The 19,859-nt window shown below is 46.0% G+C and overlaps 1 protein-coding gene across 1 annotated transcript in view; it reads left to right on the top strand.

The window, feature by feature from the left end:
* Rhbdl3 (rhomboid like 3) overlaps window positions 1–19,859 on the top strand; it is a 47,661-nt gene that overhangs the window by 20,387 nt on the left and 7,415 nt on the right. The window contains exons 5-7 of the mRNA XM_090351268.1: window positions 1,507–1,655; window positions 3,665–3,777; window positions 12,330–12,430. Coding sequence (XP_090207394.1) covers window positions 1,507–1,655; window positions 3,665–3,777; window positions 12,330–12,430 — 363 coding nt within the window. The remainder of the gene's footprint in view (window positions 1–1,506; window positions 1,656–3,664; window positions 3,778–12,329; window positions 12,431–19,859) is intronic.

Genomic DNA, 19,859 nt, shown 5'->3' with positions numbered 1-19,859 from the left:
TTACATGATAGTCCAGAGTGTCCAAAGTCAGATGAATAGTTTTTAAAAACAAACAAAACACTAGAGCCGGGTGTGGTGGCTCATACCTGTAATCTTAGCTACTCGGGAGGCTGAGATCTGAGGATCGAAGGTCAAAGCCAGCCCAGGCACAAAAGGACCTGAGACTCTTATCTCCAATTAACTTTTAGAAAACTCCAGGAAGTGGGGCTTGGCTCAAGGGTAGGGTGGTAGCCTTGAGCTGAAGAGCTCAGGGACAGCGCCCACCAAGTTCAAACCCCATGACCCACAAAAAACAAACGAACATTGGAATACTGTTTAGGCTTTAAAAGGAAGGAAATTCTGACACATGCTACAACATAAAAATACTGTAAGCTTGTAAAATAAGTCAGTTACAGAAGGAGACTGATTGTGTGATTGCAGTTATATGCAGGGGAAACAAGAAGTTATTCTTTAAAAGGACCACAATTTCAGGTTTGCAAGATGAAAGGACAGAGGTAACAGTGACTCCATATGAATGTATTTAACACCACCAAACAACACTGGAAAGTGGTTATGGTGTCGAATTTTATGTGTATTCCACCATAACACTTTCTGTTTTTTAAAGAAATCAACCTGCTTAATCCTAGCAACTCAGGAGGCTGAAATCTGAGGATCACAATTCAAAGTTGGCCCGGCTTGGCAGGAAAGTCTGTGAGACTCTATCTCCAGTTAACCACCAAAAAATCAGAAGTGGAGCTGTGGCTCCAAATGATAGAGCACTAGCCTTGAGCAAAAGAGCTCAGGGACAGTGTATAGGCCTTGAGTTCAAGCCCCATGACTGTCCCCCCCCCAAAAAAAAAATAGAAAAAGAAAAAGAAGTCGACCTGCTGGCTCATGCCTGTAACCTTAGCCATTTAGGAGGCCACAATCTGATGATCACAGTTAGAAGCCAACCCAGGCGGGAAAGTCTGTGAGACTCTCATCTCCAATTAACTAGCCCCCCTTTAAAAAAAAAAAAGTGGAGCTGTGGCTAAAGGTGACATCATCCAGGCCCTGAATTCAAGCTCTAGGACTGGCAGAAAATGAGGAAAAGGGGGGAAAAAAAAAAGCAACCTTTGTGAATGGTTGACTGAGTTGTTACTAGAATTGGCATCTTCCAGACCTACCATGGAAACAAAGAGATCAGGTGATCATGCCATAATCATGTTTCATAAAAAGATCCAAAAGCAGGGTGAACCGGGTGTCTCTGGCTCAAACCTGTAATCCTAGCCACTTAGGAGGCTAATACCTAAGGAATTAAGTTCAAAGCCAGCCTTGAGCACTCAGGGACAGTGTTCAGGGTCTGAGTTCAAGCCCCAGCACCACACATACACATACACAAACCCACACGCACACAGAGCAGGATGAGGGATGGCCGGGCACTGGGTGGACTCTGAGAAGGAAGGATGACACTGCTGGCCAACAAGAAGGACATCTCTGGGTAGCCATGCCTCACGACAAACGGTCTTCCCACTCCATTCTGTGCAGGTTGCCTTTTTCCTCTACAATGGGGTGTCGCTGAATCAATTCGTGCTGCAGGTGACCCATCCACGCTACCTAAAGAATTCACTGGTTTACCATCCCCAGCTCCGGGCTCAGGCCTGGCGCTACCTGACGTACATCTTTATGCACGCGGGGTGAGTACCTGGCTTCTCTCCACCAAGAATCCCTGCTGATAAATAAGCGGTGAGGATCCTCTGAGTTGAAAATACATGAACATACGCATACGGGTTTTGTTTTTTCAGAGCTTGGGATTAAATCCTGGCCTTTGCACATCCTAGGAAAGTGCTCTGCCACTGCGCCCCCTGAGGCCAAAGGCAGAGCCTGGAAAGGTTCTCCAAGGTCTGAGGTTTGGGAGGAAAGGCTCTTGGCTTCTGTGGTAGACAGGGACAGGGGCAGGGACAGCTGAGTAGCAGCCCAGCAAGGTGTGCTGTCATGTGGTGTGCCTGGGAATCGACAAGTTCCTGTGGTGGAGAAGCAAAAACTCAGGCTGGGAGGCAGGAACTCTAGGTTTTTCCTCACCTGATCTTTCAGTCTTTTATTTATTTATTTATTCATTCATTCATTCATTTATATGCTTGCTTATTTTTTGGCTGGTTTTGGGGTTCACACTCGGAGCTTAGGCACTGCCCCTAAGCACTTTTTAGCTTAAGGCTAGTAGTGTTCTACCACTTGAGCCACAGCACTACTTCTGGCTTTTTTTCTCTTTTTCTGGCTAGTCTCTCAGTCTTCATAAAGGTGTAAGTCCAGAGAACCTCTTAAGGTCTCTATGACTTTGCATGGCACTGTCACTCAACCTTTCCAGTGAATAATCCTGACATTTCTCATCGGAGAATCAACCTTTTTGCTAATATGAGCAATAGAAGATAGAAGATTCCAGCAGAGGGGCTGGCAATATGGCTTAGTGGTAGAGTGCTTGCCTAGCATACATGAAGTCCTGGGTTCAATTCGTTAGTACCACATAAACAGAAAAGGCCAGAAGTGGTACTGTGTTTCAAATGTAGAGTGCTAGCCTTCCACAAAAGAAGCTCAGAGACAGCACCCAGGCCCCGAGCTCAAGCCCCAAGACTGGAGAGAGACAGAGAGAGAGAGACAGAGACAGACAGACTTGGTGGTTGGAAGAAGATTCCAGTAGAGTAGAGATTCGGGATGCAGGCTAATCTGTCTGTAACCTTGAAGGCACCCATGTGTCAGCTCTGTAGCCCAAGTAATTCTCCAGGCAAGGCCTTGCTAACCAGGCAAGGGCTGTGACCCAGAGTAGAACCTGGGTTCCTTGTTTTAACACCCTCCTAACCCCAGGGAGCTGTTTCAGCTCAGTTTAAATGAGATAATGGATTTTAAAGTGCTTTGTAAACTTGAAAGCCCCACATTGATTGAACGTAATAGTGGTAACCTTACCATCTTTTCTGGTAATACTTAGACTTGGCTTAGACATACCACACATTTAGGGACAAAATTTGGCACCAGGTGACTTATAGTGTACAAAGGTAGAGGTTTACAGACGTAAGCCACCAGACCTGGAAAAAAAAAATTGTTTTTCGACATCAGTAGTTTTTACAAATAGAGTAGAATGCTCTGGTAACTTCAAGGCCAGAGGATGGAGCAGGTCAAGCAGAACCCAGCAAGGCCCCTAATTAGCTGTGTGACTTTAAGTCAGTCAGTGCCCCTCTCTGAGCCTTGGCTTCTTGCATGTGAACCCATGCTGCTGCCACATCTTCTTTTTTTTTTTTTGCCAGTCCTGGGCTTGAGCTCAGGGCCTGAGCACTGTCCTTGGACTTTCTCAAGGCTAGAGCTCTACCACTTGAGCCTCAGCACCACTTCCGGCTTTTTTCTATGTATGTGGTACCAAGGAATCGAACCCGGGTCTTCGTGCATGCTAGGCAAGCACTTTAACCACTAGGCCAAACTCCCGGCCCTGCCACATCTTCTTGACTGTCTTGCTCGTGGTGGCATATAGAGATACTGCTAGGCCCTGCTTGTGTGTTTCCGTCCTGGCTGGAACACTTGGGAGACTGTTTCCAAAGTGGTCTGGCTGCATTGTCTTTCTGCCACACACACACACCAAGAGTCTTGTTCACTCCTGAATGCTCGGCCTCTCTTTACGTGGTGTTTGTTGAGTGAACTAACGGGTATGGATCTGTTACAGGATAGAACACCTGGGACTCAATGTGGTGCTGCAGCTGCTAGTGGGAGTGCCCTTGGAGATGGTGCATGGAGCCACCCGCATCGGGCTTGTCTATGTGGCTGGTGTTGTGGCAGGTAGGCAAGTGGGCCCTGTGACCAGGGGAGAAACTAGGGTTGAGGGAGCTCCTGTAGATGGGATGAACTCTAGGCTGCCAGGTCACATATGGAATTCTCATCACCAAGATTCCAGGCAGATCTCCCACCTTCCAGGAGCCCAGACAGAAGATGTGTGAGGCTAGGCGGGGCAGAGCACAGGATTTGGAATAGGCAAACTGATAGTGTCCATGTTCTGTGAGCTCGGGAAGATTCCTTAATCTCTGTCTTGGTCCTGTCGTGCTTGAAGCTGAATTAACAAGCTCTGTCTGCAGGGAATGTAGGAGGCTGGAGAGAGCCGGGTAGGTAGGAAAATGGTGCCGTTTAAATTGGGCAGCAGGCAAGGTGCTGGTGGCTTATGCCTGTAAACGTAGCTACTCAGTAGGCCAAGATTTGAGGATCTTAGTTCAAAGCCAGCCAGGCAGGAAAATCCATGAAAGTGTTACAACTCCAATTAACTATCAGAAAAACTGGAAGTGGTACTGTGGCTCAAAAGTGGTAGAGCACTAATCTTGAACAAAAGAGATCAGGGACAGCGTACCCAGGCCATGAGTTCAAGCCCCACAACTGAGAAAAAAAAAAAAATGTGGGGGCCGGGAGTTTGGCCTAGTGGTTAAAGTGCTTGCCTAGCATGCATGAAGACCCGGGTTCGATTCCTCGGTACCACATACATAGAAAAAAGCCGGAAGTGGTGCTGAGGCTCAAGTGGTAGAGCTCTAGCCTTGAGAAAGTCCAAGGACAGTGCTCAGGCGCTGAGCTCAAGCCCAGGACTGGCAAAAAAAAAAAATTGCAGGATGAATGAGATTGCCTAGCAGACATGGACATAAAACCATGCACCTTCCTGATCAGAGCAGTGCCTGAACCCATAGGGAGATCTTGCCTCTACACAGACTAACCGTTATCCTCTTGATTGATCCTCTGAGGATAGGGAAGTCTAGTCTAGGAGACAGTGGACTCTCACTCCCATCTGGAACAAGCAGGGGTGGAGGGGGGCTCAGCCTGACACCTCACCCAGGTGTGGTTGTGATAGGTGTGATTGTGACAAGAGATCATTACCTTTTAAGCTGCTTCTTCCTGGAGTAAGGAGTGGAGAGTGAAGCTGGGAAGCAGAGCTGATTTATAGGAAGAAGTCTCACCTGCCCAGCTTCTGAACACCAGGGATCCTCCCTCGTTATGTTTCCAACTTTATTGCTTACGTCTCTCTCTTTCCTCTCTTTCTTTTGCCAGTCCTGGGGTTTGAACTCAAGGCCTGGGCCCTGTCCTTGGGCTTTCTCAAGGCTAGAGCTCTATTTGAACTGCAGCACCACTTCTGGCTTTTTTCTATGTATGTGGTACCAAGGAATTGAACCCAGGTGTTTGTACGTGTATGCTAGGAAGCACGCTACCACTAGGCTATGCTCCAAGCCCCTTGCATTTTTCTTTGTTAAAAAAGTGTGTTTTTTGTTGTTGTTGTTTATTTTCAAGGGTTGGTATCTCAGCTCTTCACTTTGACAGCTATACCTAAGAGGATTTTATGTGTACGTTTAAGTGAGAGCTTAATCCTTTCTGAGTGGCATTAAAGTTGTCATCAGAGAGCTGGGCAGCTTTGGCCTTACAAACCTAGGTAGGTAGGTAGGCAGGTAGGCGTCACTGTAGTGGTCTCAGCAATATAAAAGGGAAGGGTCCCACCCTACCCCTGTCACATGGGTCTGCTGGTGACATCTGTCCTAGAAGATGCTCCTGTTACTTTTTTCTTTTTTTTTGCCAGTCCTGGGGCTTGAACTCAGGGTGTAGGCACTGTGCTGTCCTTGAGCTTTCTCAAGGCTAGAGCTCTACCACTGGAGCCACAGTATCACTTCTGGCTTTTTCTGTATATGTGATACTGAGGAATCCAGGGCTTTGTGCATGCCGGGCAAGCACTCGAGTATTGGGCTACACTCCCGACACACCTGTCTATTACTTTATCTGTAGCTACCAGTTTAGATGTTGGACAGTGCCCTTACAACCCTTCCTCAGAATCCTGTGCCTTTTTTTTTTTTGCCAGTCCTAGGGCTTGAACTCAGGGCTTGAGCACTGTCCTTGGGCTTTCTCAAGGTTAGAACTCTACCACTTGAGCCATAGTACCACTTCGGCATTTTCTGTGTATGTGGTAGCAAGGAATCGAACCCAGGGCTTCATGCATGCTAGGCAAGCACTCTACCACTAGGCCAAACTCCTAGCCCCCCCTGTGCCTTTTCTTAAAAAAGGTCTAAGAGCCTGGCACTGGTGGTTCACACCTATAAATCCTGAGTTGTGAGGGTAGAGATTCAAAGCCCACTCAGGCAGGAAAGTCAGGAGACTCTCATCTCCAGTTAACTACCGAAAGAGCTGAAGGAAGATCAGTGGCTCAAGTGGTCTCATTCAGGTCTTAAGCACAAATGCTTAGGGATAATGCCCAGGCCCCGAGGCTAAGCCCCACCTAGGATAGGCACACAAAAACAAGATCATGGACACTGGTGGCTCACTTCTGTGATCCTAGCTACTCAGGAGGCCGAGATCTGAGGATTTCACTTCAAAGCCAGCCTGGACACGAAAGTCAGTGAGACTCTTATCTCCAGTTAACCACCAGAAAACTGGAAGTAGCACTGTGGCTCAAGGGGTAGAGTGCTAGCCTTGAGCTGAAGAGCTCAGGGACAATGCCCAGGCCCTTAGTTCAAGCCCCCCAACCGACAGAGAAAAAGAAAAAAGAGATCTGGAGTGCCACAATCAAGATGCACTGTAGTCATAAACTGACATGTTGAATTGAAACCCTTTTGTCCAACTACATGATGATATCATAAGAAGAAGAAGAAGAACAAAAAGAAGAAGAAGAAGTAGTAGTCTGGGGATTTGCTTACGTGGTAAAGTGCTTTTCTAGCAAGTAGCAAGCTCCTGGTTCATTCCCCAGTGCTGTAAAAGAGAAGGAGGGGGATGGAGAGGAAGAGAAAAACACCTGTTTGTACACCATTTTCTCAGCCTCCCACATATCTCTGGGTCCTGACATCTAGGGATTTATCGCTTCATTTTCTATACCTAGACACTCGAGAGTCCCAGATGTTAAATGGTGGGGAACGGGGAGGATGCTCGTAACACTTGCAGTTAGTAGTCAATTAGATGGGAGTGCCAATACCCTGGAAGACAGAAATAAGATTCAGAGTGACTCAGACCTCAAACAGATGACACAGCGGGGAGACGGCAGGTAGCTCTCCCTGTGATGTCATTGGAGAGTGGGAAGACAGACACAGCAAGACTCATTACCTACATGGGAGGATGTGGGGCTGCAGAGTCGGGCCGAGGGCCATCCCTGTGCCGCCTGAGTCGTTGATCCTCCCTTCCTTTCCCCGAGGAGAGCCAGACCAGAGGGAGAGCCACCTTGAATTGTAATTAACCTCCACAACCATCCCATGTGGCAAGTACTGCTATTTTCTACCTGGCACAAATAACAGTACTCAAGACTTCAGGGTTGGGAATACAGTTTAGTGGTAGAGCATGTGTTTAATACTGGCCTTAGGTTCAATAGGTGGGAAGCTCTGAGTTCAATCCCCAGCACCCACACACGTGCACACTTACACAGAGCTGGAAGCCAAGGAACAACTTGACTTGAGAACATACAGCTCAGATGTGATGGATTTGGACACACTTACACTGTGTCCCCAAAATCTGTCCTATACTCACTAGCATAGTGTAAAGAGATCCAGGAGTTAGGCTTTGTCCTTGTGCCTCTATTTATTATCATAAACAAAGGCAAGCATGATAGGTGTCGGGCCTACTTTCTGATTCCTGCCTAATGAAACTATTATTGATCCAGTCTCTAGAAGTGTGACACAGGGCTCCTGGGTGTTATGTATCACAACAGTTCTATGATGTGGGTGCCATCACCCCCATTTTACATGCAGTCCAGAGAGGTGAAATGCTCAGCCGGTCATCAGTTGAACTGGGGTTAGCCCAGTACTTTTAATCAATACTTAGACCAGTAGGCAGCTCATGCATGACAACTAACAGTGTAAGTCATGAAGCATGTAACTACTTCACAAGCCATTATCTTTTCTTCTTACTTTATCTTCAAAGAGTTGTATAAAGAGGTTTCGAGTAAACATCCATTGATGTGTATTTTACATCCTGACCAGTCACTCCTTCCATCATTCTTTCCCATCTTTATCTTCTCCTCAAGCTTCCTAGTTCCATTTTCATGTTTATACGTTCAGCATTAGGACTGTAGAAACCCTCTATTCCCTCTCTCCATTAGCTTGGTCTCCTCCACTTAGTTCCTGTACCTCCACCCAAGATATGTGTTAGCTTCCTGGTACTCATTTTGTGAAGGGGTTACAGCATGAGCTCTCTTGTGTATATCATAAAACTAGTAGCTTAAATGTATCACTAATCTTTTCTTTTTTTTTTTTTTATGTGTGAGACCAGCATGCCAACTCAGTAACTCAGTATCTGGTGCCTTGGCTCATTTGCTGGTGCGGCTCATGGTGAAGCCAAGCCTCCAACCCTTTTGTAAAAAAATGTTTTATAGATTATATAGATTACAAGCCATGTGCGCATTCTCCCAGAGCCTGGAACCTCTTAGTTAATAAATATTTGTAGAGTGCATGAAAGAACACATGAATAAATAAGGTTACATTGCTTAAATGTAGTAGTTCTGCCCATTTTTACTTGGATTTTTTGCTAAGAACTACCTGCCTTATACCTTAAGACTTTCCAAGTTTAAAACTCCCAAAAGCTGTGCTTCGTGGCAAGGCCCCTAATTCATGAGCGCCGGCATGAACCCAGGGCATGTTTTGGAAACTTGGTGGCCCTGATTAGAAGCAGTCTCTTGTTCCCCCACGACACAGAGGTACAGTTTACCATTCTCTCCCAGTCCGCTGTTCCCACAGCCTCTGTGGAAGTCATACCAATCTTAAGGAACTGTCAGTCCCTGAGATTCCTAGGCGATCTTGCCTGGCCCGCAGTCCGGTTATCTAGTTGTATGTACGTATCCCCTTGTTCCTGTTTGACCCATCCAGACTTTTCATCTCTCAGCTCATGTGCAGGAAACAGGAACATCTGGCTTGTGGTCCAGATCGCTACCTTCAGGGTTCTAGAACCACGATCTGAACTTTGGCCCCTGAATGGCAGACCAAGCATGGGATCATTGAATTCCTCTAGAAGAAACATTGGAGGTCTTCTCTAGTGGGTGGCAGAATTTACTCCTCCTCCACACCCCAATTCAAGAAGAGCCAGGCCATGCTCTGCTCTGTAGATAGAGAGCTCTGGTAAACTTCCCGTTGAGGGGCAGGAGTTTGGCCTAGTGGTAGAGTGCTTGCCTAGCATGCACGAAGACCTGGGTTCCATTCCTCAGTCCTACTTACATAGAAAAAAGCCGGAAGTGGTTTTGAGGCTCAAGTGGAGAAAGTCCAAGGACAATGCTTAGGCCGTGAGCTCAAGCCTGGGACTGGCAAAAAAAAAAGTTTCCATTGAAAGGGAGGTTTTACTGGAAAACTTGAGACTTAATTTTGTATATGTTAAAACTTGAAGCCAGAAAAATTCAGGGGACGGTCCCCAAGGTCATACACCTATCCAGCCACACACATAGCCCATTCTGTATGCCTATTGGACCAAAGCTGGCCCCTGCCCTAGGAATCAAGACCCTAAATGATGAATAGGGTTAAGGAAAGGTTAGTGTTTATGCAAAGCGACCCTGCCAGGGCCTTCCCTGCCTGCAGGCTCCTGTAGCTTGCCCTGGTGGGTGATGCTGGAACGGGAAGTGGGAGCTGCTTTGCCAGGGAGGCTGGCCCTTCTTCTGTCCAGACGGTAATTAATGAGGAGCAAGCGGCTTGGGCAGCCGGCCCTGCACAGCCCTGCAATGCAGCCTTCTCAGACAGCCCGCCAGGAGAGCATGGCAATCCTTTGTCATGCAGATCCCCGCCAATGTATGTGCCACCCTGGGAGTTTTTTTTTTTTTTCTTTTTCTTTCTCTTATATATGGGTGACCTTGTGGCTAGGTCATGAAAGAAAGAAAGAAAGAAAGAAAGAAAGAAAGAAAGAAAGAAAGAAAGAAAGAAAGAAAGAAAGAAGGAAAGAAAGAGGGAAGAAAAGAAAGTTATCTGACAATAGATCAGTACCTAATTAAAGCCTAGATGAAGGCGTGAAAGGGGTGGAGGAAGATTTATAGTTGCCCTGGGAGGGCAGAAGAACTTTGGGAGTTCCCAGTTCATGACCGTTTGGGGTTTTCTTCTGTGAGAGACTGACGCTGAGAATTGGTAGTGGGGAGCTCTTCCTTCCAAGTGCTCGTGAGAGGTTACGGAGAGGCAGCTGCGTAATGGCATGCAGATATTTTACAGGGGAAATCTGCATGTCCAGATCTAGACGGTCAGAGGCCCTGACCATCTTCCTAAGGTGTGGATCCCTCACCCCTGAGCCCGCAGAAATCAAATCTCTGCCTGGCCCTCCTGTTTCCAAGAGCTAATTGGCTCTGGAGCCTGCAGGCATTTTCCAGTGGTGGTTTCTGCTCACTTACCCAGGCCAGCCACTGTTCACCCTCTGTTGCCCTGGGCTCTACCTCCAGTTATTTTTAGTCTCCTGTGTCTTGCCCTGGAAGCCAAAGAATTGATCACACTTACATGAGACCAGAACAATAAATTTCCCATCTCCTCTCTGCCCAGCTTTCCTTCCAGAGCAAAAGTTTGTCATCTCCTAGACCAAAAACCATAGACCTCCCTTTCCCCCAGAGAGCATGACATCATCTCTGTCTTCCTAAGGACTTTTCAAGGACATTTTTCCTCCAGAAAAGTCCCCACTTGGGATCCTGTTGGTCTGCGGTGCGTTCTCATCCAAAGGGAGATTGGGAATAATGCTGCTTTTTAGATGCAGCTGAGTAACGGATAGTGGTAGAATTGCTAGTATAGGAAGGAATCTGATCTGCAACAACATTTTGGATTGGGAATGTAGCTCTTGTGAGGCCCTGGGTTCTATCCTCAGCACTCAAAACAAAAAAAGACCTTTTCTTTGTTTTGTTTTGGTTGGTTGTGGGGCTTGAACTCTGGGCCTGGGTGCTATCACTGACCTCTTCAGCTCAAGGCTAGCGTTCTGCCACTCTGAGCCACAGCGCCACTTCCAGTTTTCTGGTGGTTAATTGGAGATAAGAGTCTCATAGACTTTGGTGCCTGGGCTGGCTTTAAACCATAATTCTCAGATCTCAGCCTTCTGAGTAGCTATAATTACAGGCCTGAGCCACTAATGCCTGGCTAGAACATGGATTTTGTATCAGAGTAGAACTCAAGACCTACTTCCAGAAGACTTGGCTCAGAGCTTTCTCTTTTCTATGCCTTGAGGGTAGAAAGAGGAGGAATGGATGTAAATGCTTGCCCAGTGTCTTCTACTGTCTTCCATACTACCTGTATGCTGCCAGCTCTTTCTGGGTAACCACTGCCACTTGATTTTTTTGTTTCTTCTTCAGAACCCTGCACCAGCACAATGTCTGGTAGAAGTTTGGGATGAGAGGCAAGTGATTTGGGTTATAATTCAGGCCCCATAGGGCTGGGAGTTTGGCCTAGTGGTAGAGTACTTGCCTAGCATGCATAAAGACCCCAGGTTCAATTCCTCAGTACCACATACATAGAAAAAAGCTGGAAATGGTGTTGAAGCTCAAGTGGTAGAACTCTAGCCTTGAGAAAGTCCAAGGACAGTGTTCAAGCCCTGAGTTCAAGGCAAAAATAAATAAATAAGCCGGGAGTTTGGCCTAGTGGTTAAAGTGCTTGCCTAGCATGCACAAAGACCTGGGTTCGATTCCTCGGTACCACATACATACAAAAAAAAAAGCCGGAAGTGGTGCTGAGGCTCAAGTGGTAGAGCTCTAGCCTTGAGAAAGTCCAAGGACAGTGCTCAGGCCCTGAGCTCAAGCCCAGGACTGGCAAAAAATAAATAAATAAATAAATAAATAGATATAATTCAGGCCCCACTTTTGAGTATATCACACGTTATTATTTCTTCTTCTGCTGCTTCTTCTTTCTTTTTTTGTCTTCTTTTTCTTTGTAGCCCATGCTGACCTCGAACTCATGATCCCCCTGCCTTTTCTTCTTGAGTGCTAGGATTATAGATGTGCCACCCACTTAGGGCTCCCTTTTCCTCCTTCTTTGAAACTTGTGTTTCCATGTGTAAAGTGTGAAGGTTCAATCAAATGCTGCTTTTTTTTTTTTTTTTTTTTTTTTTTTTTTTTTTTTTTTGCCAGTTGGGGCTTGGACTCAGGGCCTGAGCACTGCCCTTGGCTCTACCACTTGAGCCTCAGCACCACTTCCAGCTTTTTCTATGTATGTGGTATCAAGGAATTGAACCTGGGTCTTCATGCATGCTAGGCAAGCACTTTACCACTAAGCCAAACTTCCAGCCAAATGCTGCTTTCTTTACCATGAACTAATTCTTTGGGAAATATGCTGGAGGCTCTGAGTCAGTATTGGTATCAGAGGAGGAAGAATAGAGGCGTTTGCTGTGGAGTTTTCCTAACCAGTTACAGCTGAGACTCACGTTCTTAACCATTCTCCATCCTTGTGTACTAGGGTCTCTGGCCGTGTCTGTGGCTGACATGACGGCCCCTGTCGTGGGCTCTTCTGGAGGGGTGTATGCTCTCGTCTCTGCCCATCTGGCCAACATTGTCATGGTGAGTCACTCCTATTCCACGAGGCTCATCTTCTCTCTTCTGTCTTCGCTCAACCTGACAGTTACACTACTAGAGCGGGCCCAGCCTAGGCAGGCCTGCTTGCTGACAAAGTTTACATACACTCCTTCCCCCGCTGCAGGCCTGTTTTAACTGGTACTGTCCTGTATCTGTCTGTATTTTCTCTTAATCGTGCCATATATCTGTCTCTTGCTTCTACCTGTTTCCTACTTGATGATTTTGAAGCCTGTTCAACATTTAGTCACTAGAAGCTGAGCACACATAAACTGAGTAATCATGAGGCCCTGAGTTCAAATACTAGTACTGATTAAAGAAAAAGAAAAGAAAAGAATGGGGCCAGGAGTTTGGCCTCGTGGTAGAGTACTTGCCTAGAATGCATGAAGACCTGGGTTCGATTCCTTGGTACCACATACATAAAAAAGCCAGAAGTGGTGCTGTGGCTCAAGTGGTAGAGCACTGCCCTTGAGGAAAGCCCAAGGACAGTGCGCAGGCCCTGAGTTCAGTCCCTGAACTGGCTAAATAAATAAATAATTGGCCACTGTTTTTCAGGACCACTGAAATTCCTTATTTCCTTGGTTACAAGGAAGAAAACTTTAGAGATTATCACTCTCAAATTCTCAAGTAGAAAAAAGAGGCTTTGAGGAGTTAAGTGACTATTCAAAGTCACCTTCGTCCACAGGTGAGTCCAGGCCCTCCCAGTGGCGAGGTACGATGGGGCCTGATCTCTGGAGCCTGCTTCCTAACGGTGACCGCCGGCAAGCTACAGACTGTTTTGCACCTCAGTATCTAAATCTGTAAAGGAATGATACGCAATAAGAGAAAATGAACATAACCACTTAAAGGTTAATTTCCCAGAACTCACACAGATGCCAGGGTAGAACCTTTCAAAGCAAAACAAAAAACAAACAACAAAAACCCAGGATGAGTCTGCTAGGGGATGATGAAGCATGAAGCCCCTGGCTTGGAGGAAGTCTGAGTCCAATGGGGTGCGGCTACCCTACCTCCTATTCCTCCTGGCCTAGGATCCTACAGGCCTGACCCACTTCTTCCACTGTACCTGCCTGAGTCTGCCCTTGTGCTCAATGAGGTGGGGTGGAGTGGTGGAAGGGAGAGGGAAGGAGGGAGAGAGAAGGGGAATAAGGAAGAAAGGAAAGAAAGAATGCTCCTACTCCCCCACCCCCTCTCCTCCATCATTTCTCCACCACGTGGTAATTGTATCACTGGTTACAGCAGTGTTTGGAGACAGAGGCTCTATATATAGTCCTGACTGGACTGGAACTTGCAGTCCTCTTGCTGTAGCCTCCTGAGTACTGGTATTTTCTTGAACAGTCCAGATCTCACTGGCCATACACACACACACCTCCCCAACACCATCCCTTTTCTTTTTGTTTTGTTGGGCATGGAGTTTGAACTCTCTGCCTGGGAATTGTCCCTGAGCTCTTCAGCTCAAGGCTAGCACTCTACCACTTGAACCACAGTACTACTTCTGGCTTTCTAGTGGTTAGTTGGAGGTAAGAGTCTCATGGGCTTTTTGTGTTCTGCCTGGCTGTGATCCTCAGACCTCAGCCTCCTGAGTAGCTAGGATTACAGGGGTGAGCCACCAGCACCCAGCACACCCCTTTTCTTTTCCCCAATGTTCCCTTTGTAAACGAAGACGACAGACACTGAGTAATTACACTTGTTCCTGGCTTGAATTCTGACAACTTCCAGCGAGTGCTTAGCGACTGAGGGTACAGTTTTGCACGTGTGAATGTGAGGGTGGAATGTGTGTTCATCCATGTGTAATTTACACACACACACAAGTTCAGTCTGCCGAAAACCCGTAAGCCCGAGCTACCTCGTATGGCCCCTTTTAAATGGGTCATTCTGTATCAGTGCCACATCTTTCCCCAGACACAGCTTTTCCTTTGAATTCCTCCTCCTCCATCCTCCTCCCCCTGCCCCAATTCCTCTCTGTAGGAAAGGAAGTACTGACCTCCTCCCTTCCACTCCTCCAAGATGTGGATGCCAGTGGGGGTGGGAGAATATGTGCCACCGCTCAAGAACACTGGAAAGCAGAAACAGAAGTTCAGAAAGATGTCCTAGTCCACCTTTCCAGTCACATGGGAAATAGCATTGATGCCCCAGAAGTCTCATTGGGCAGGCAGCCCATTTAAAGCTGAGGAGCAAGACAGACAGGTGTGGGGTGGGGTGGAAGCAGTTTTGTTCCAGTTCATGCTTTGGTCTGGCAAATAGCCCGTGACCTGTGGTGGTGGCAACGAGCAGTCCTTCTGAGACCTTTCCCGGTCTCAGTGCTTTCCCAGAAGCAAATGGCTTTCCCTGCCAGCTGTGAGCTAGGGAATCCTCTAAGTATATATAACCTGTGCCATAGCCTTAACTGTGTGTGGTGCTTTCTGATGCTAAAGAAACCTCATTTTCTCAGGAGGAAATTCAGTGTTCCTTTGTCAAGGGGCCAACTTTATCCAAATTATCCCAGTGCCTGGCAATTAGGAGATGTATTAGATGGACCCTATGAAGTTGACACTTCCAGAGTGTGCCCAGATACCCAGTCTTGAATTCAGGGTCAGGGCAGTGCCCTTGAGCTTTTTCAGTCAAGCCACAGCTCCACTTAAGACTTTTTTTTTAAAGGTGGTTCATTGGAGATGAGTTTCACATAGTTTTTCTGTTCAGCCTGGCCTCGAACCCCAGTGGTCGGATCTCAGCCTTCCGAGTAGCTAGGATTATAGACATGAAACACTGCGCCCAGCTCCCAGAAGCAGTTGAATATCAGCAATTTCATGTGGATCAGCCTTAACATACAAGTGTCTTTAATTCCAGAATGAAGATTTAGAGGGTGTTATTTTTGTACATGGTACAGTAGCTTAGCAGAGTAGAAAGCAGAAAAATTATGAATTAGATATTCAGAGGAACTGGATTTGCAAACCCAGCCACCATGTTAATAGTGGAGTGAGGGGGGCTAGGAGTTTGGCCTAGTGGTTAAAATGCTTGCCTAGCATGCATGAAGACCCAGGTTCGATTCCTCGGTACCACATATAGAAAAAAAAAAGCTGGAAGTGGTGCTGAGGCTCAAGTGGTAGAGCTCTATCCTTGAGAAAGTCCAAGGACAGTGCTCAGACCCTGAGCTCAAGCCCAGGACTGGCAAAAAAAAAAAAAAAAAAAAAAAAAAAGATATGGGGCCGGGAGTTTGGCCTAGTGGTTAAAGTGCTTGCCTAGCATGCATGAAGACCTGGGTTCGATTCCTCGGTACCACATACATAGAAAAAAGCCAGAAATGGTGCTGAGGCTCAAGTGGTAGAGCTCTATCCTTGAGAAAGTCCAAGGACAGTGCTCAGGCCCTGAGCTCAAGCCCAGGACTGGCAAAAAAAAAAAAAAAAAATAGTGGAGTGAGTTACACACAATTGTGGGGCCCAGTTGTTCTCATCTGTAATCTGTCTTTATAGGGCAGTTGCTAAGATATGGGATAGTGGACTTGAAATTCTTCCCCTTTCACTACACAGCTGTGAGACCCCCTTGGTATGCACATACATATATGTGTGCTTATGCATTTTTATGTAGAATTATTTTAGCTATAAATGCTGCCTGATACCTATATTGAAAAAAAATACGTTCTTTTGGCTTCAAATATATGATTTTTAAAAACCTGATTAGTATTTGTGTTTTCAGAACCGTATGCTCCCCTAAATGAGAATATGTCTGTGAGCCTGGTAGTACACAACTGTAATTCTAGTACTCGGGAGGCTGAGCAGGAGAATTGAAAGTTTAATACTTGACTTGAACTTGTCAAGAGCTTGTCTCAAAGAACAGCCAGGGCCAGGAGCGTAGCCTAGTGGTAGAGTGCTTGCCTATCATGCAGGAAGCCCTGGGTTCAATTCCTTGATACCAATACACAGGAAAAAATGGAGGTGACACTGTGGCTCAATTGGTAGAGTACTAGCCTTGAGAAAACCTAAGGAGTGCCTAGGCCCTGAGTTCAAAGCCCAGGACTGGCAAAAAAAAAGTATCTAAGTTTCCATCTAATACCAATAAAAGATAATAAAAGATGTAGGCCTGGGGCGGGGAATTTGGCCTAGTGGTAGAGTGCTTACCTAGCATGCACGAAGACCTGGGTTCGATTCCTCGGTACCATATACATAGCAAAAAGCAGGAAGTGGTGCTGAGGCTCAAATGGTAGAGTGCTAGCCTTGAGAAAGTCCAAGGACAGTGCTCAGGCCCTGAGCCCAAGCCCAGGACTGGACAAAAAAAAAAAAGATGTGGGCCTGGAGTTTGGCCCAGTGGTAGAGTGCTTGCCTATCATGCATAAAGACTTGGGTTTGATTCCTCCGTACCACATACATAGAGCATACATAGAAAAAGCTAAAACTAGTACTGAAAATAGAGCTCTAGCTTTGATTTATGCTTTTTTTTGTTTTTTTGCCAGTCCTGGGCTTGAGCTCAGGGCCTGAGCACTGTCCTTGGACTTTCTCAAGGGTAGAGCTCTACCACTTGAGCCTCAACACCACTTTCAGCTTTTTTCTATGTATGTGGTACTGAGGAATCGAACCCGGGTCTTCGTGCATGCTAGGCCAGCACTCTACCACTAGGCCAAACTCCCAGTCCCAGAGCTCTAGCTTTGAGAAAGCCCTGAGTTCAAGCCCCAGGACTGGCAAAAAAAAAAAAAAAAAGTTAAATGTGATGGACAAAACCTGTCATCCAGCCAGACAGGAGGTTGGCTGTCCAGCCTGTGTATAAACATGGCATCTTACTTGAAAAATAACTAAATCAAAAAGACTTGGGAATGTGGCCCCAGTACAGCCTAAAAAGAAAAATAGATTGTTAGCACAGTGGTACATATCTATAATCCTCAGATACTCTAGAGGCAGAGTAGGAAGATCATGGTTCAGGGCCAACCCTGACGAAAATAACTTGATGTACTATCTGAAAAATAAATGAAAAGCAGAAGGAAGGAAAGCATTACTCAGGTTGTTGAGAACTTGCAAGCACAAAGTTTTGAGTGCAAAAGTTCTATAATACTATTGTGAGGAGGTGGAGGGAGGAGAGGAAGTTATATCTTTTTCCTGCCTTGGCTGGCTTTGAATTCTGATTCTCAGATCTCAGCTTCCTGAGTAGCTAGGATCACAGTGTGAGCTACCAGCACCCAGCAAAAACATCTTATTTAAAAAATAAAAAAGTTCCAGGCAGGGAGTTTGGCCTAACGGTAGAGTGCTTGAGAAAACCCAAGGACAGTGCTCAAGCCCTGAGCTCAAGCCCAGGACTGGCAAAAATAAATAAATAAAGTTTCAAAAATGTACAGTTTACATCAAAGAATTAAGGTTGACCAGATATCTGGGTTGCAAAAAAGACCTGCAATCAAGATTTCTTATTTTAAACACTGGAAATATAAAGATCCACTTAATTGAATAATTTATTAATTGCCTTCTACTGCACTGGAGTCTGTAGACCAGAGTTCCATTTTAAAATGCAGAATATTTACTTATATTTTGCTTCATGTGTTAGATGGTTCCTAAAATATTTGAGATCTGAGTTTTTGCAAATTGCACCATATTGTCAAAGCACAAGAAAAGATAGTTGTTTTAAAACACACTGAAGATCTCTTACAAGGTTGTTTATGTAATTAGATGAAAATCTTTTTGTAGGATAATCATTTCCTGATTTACCTACGTAAATGCTTTTATATTTCCCGTGTTGTATTTCTTGAGTTTCTTGGTAAGAAATGATTTCTACCAGGGATATTTCATGATATATTAAAATGAAAAAAAATCCCTCTTATCTGTCTATGTCTGTCTCTTATCTCCTTCCTCTCCTTCTATTTTTCTCTTTCTGTCCGTCTGTCTGTCTGTGTTTCTCTCTGTACCTCTCTCCTTCCCTCCCTCCTTCCCTCTCTCCTTCCCTCCTTCCTTCCCTCCCTCCTCCCTCTCTACCTCTCTACCGTCCTCTCTACCTCTCTATCTCCCTCTCTCTAATATCCTTACACATATGCTTGGCAAACACTGTACTGTTGAGGATGCCAAGTGACTAGTTAGCAGCTTGTTTGCTGTGGCTGAGTTACTGTCTCACCCTTCACTCTGGGAAAGAGTAAAATTAAAGGACATGCAAAAGGTCTGCATTGCCCTGGGGCCCGCAGGCTTCCACATTTATAGCAGCAGCAGCAGTGTTGGCTGTGTGAGATTTTTTTCTTCTTCTTCTCTCTTGGTGGTTCACTGCTTTCATTTTATTGGAGGGAATAATGGTTCAAGGGAAATAAGGCAGCTGGTACGAAGAAATGACTTCCTAGTTTAACCCCTCATCTGCTGGGAGACTGTTGGCTACTGTATTGTCAGCTCAGGGCGCAGCTTGGTAGGCAGCACCCGTCTCTGAAGGGCGATGACAGTCAGGCCCTGCGTGGTGGCCTTGAACTAGTTCTCCTGGAGCCTGTTTCTTCTTCCCTGAGGTGTGTGGCAGGGGGTGCTGAGCTGATCTGCCTCGTACACTTTCGTGCTTCTGGCAAAGGGCCAGGCTCGTTTGTAAACTCTTGAAGCTGGCTAGGGAGCTTTGATAAAATGGGAGCTCCTTGGCTTTGTCTTATAGAGTCCAAAGAATAATTTTTTTTGAGACAGGTTCTCATGGCTAGGCTGCCTGGAAAGAGCCCAGGCTAGCCTCAAACTCATGACCCTTGTGCCCCTGCCTCCCAAGTGGTGCTGTTACCAGCACATCCCATCACTTACTCCTGATTTTGGATTACAGACATTTTTTAAAAGATAGTCTATAGAGTGGACCCATTATCTCTGCTCGTGGTCTAGACAGTACTTGCTATTAAACCCTTCCTTATATGACTGATTTTGCCAGGGCTTGAGCCATTGTCCCTGGGCTTTCTCAACACTAGAGCTCTAGCACTTAGGCCATGCACCAATTCCAGCCTTTTTCTATGTATGTGGTACCAAGGAGTCAAGATTCTGGGTCTTCGTGCATACTAGGCAAGCACTCTACCATTAGGCTAAATTCTGGCCCAGGTTAAGCATTTTTACAAAAAACAAAACAATTTGGCAGCTAAGCCTGCCAGATTATTACAGAGCTAACCCTTCACTTTTGGCTTTTGATGTTTAATTGGAGATAAGAGTCTCATCGATTTTCCTACCTAGGCTGGCCTTGAACCATGGTCTTCCTGAATAGTTAGAATTACAGACACCCAGTATGTGAGTAATTGTACTCTCATTCATCTGTTTTGGAAGTTCAGAGTTTCCTATTAGATCTCAGGCTCCTAAGTAGCCTGGATTACCAGTGTGAGGCACTGTGGAGCAGCTGGATTTTGAGTTTTTTGTTGTAATTCACCCTAATGGCTTTGCTTTACTTTGCTTAGTGTGCTGTTCTGTTTGCCTTGTCACCTGGAGGACACAGCTGATAATGCAGCTTTCAGGTATTGTCTGTTCAGGGAAGA

This window comes from Megascapheus bottae, chromosome 17 (assembly GCF_031878675.1).
Source record: "Megascapheus bottae isolate mThoBot1 chromosome 17, mThoBot2.hap1, whole genome shotgun sequence".
In the NCBI taxonomy this organism is placed as follows: Eukaryota; Metazoa; Chordata; class Mammalia; order Rodentia; family Geomyidae; genus Megascapheus; species Megascapheus bottae.
Note: the sequence above shows the minus strand (reverse complement) of the source record. Positions and strands in the feature narration are given on the sequence as shown.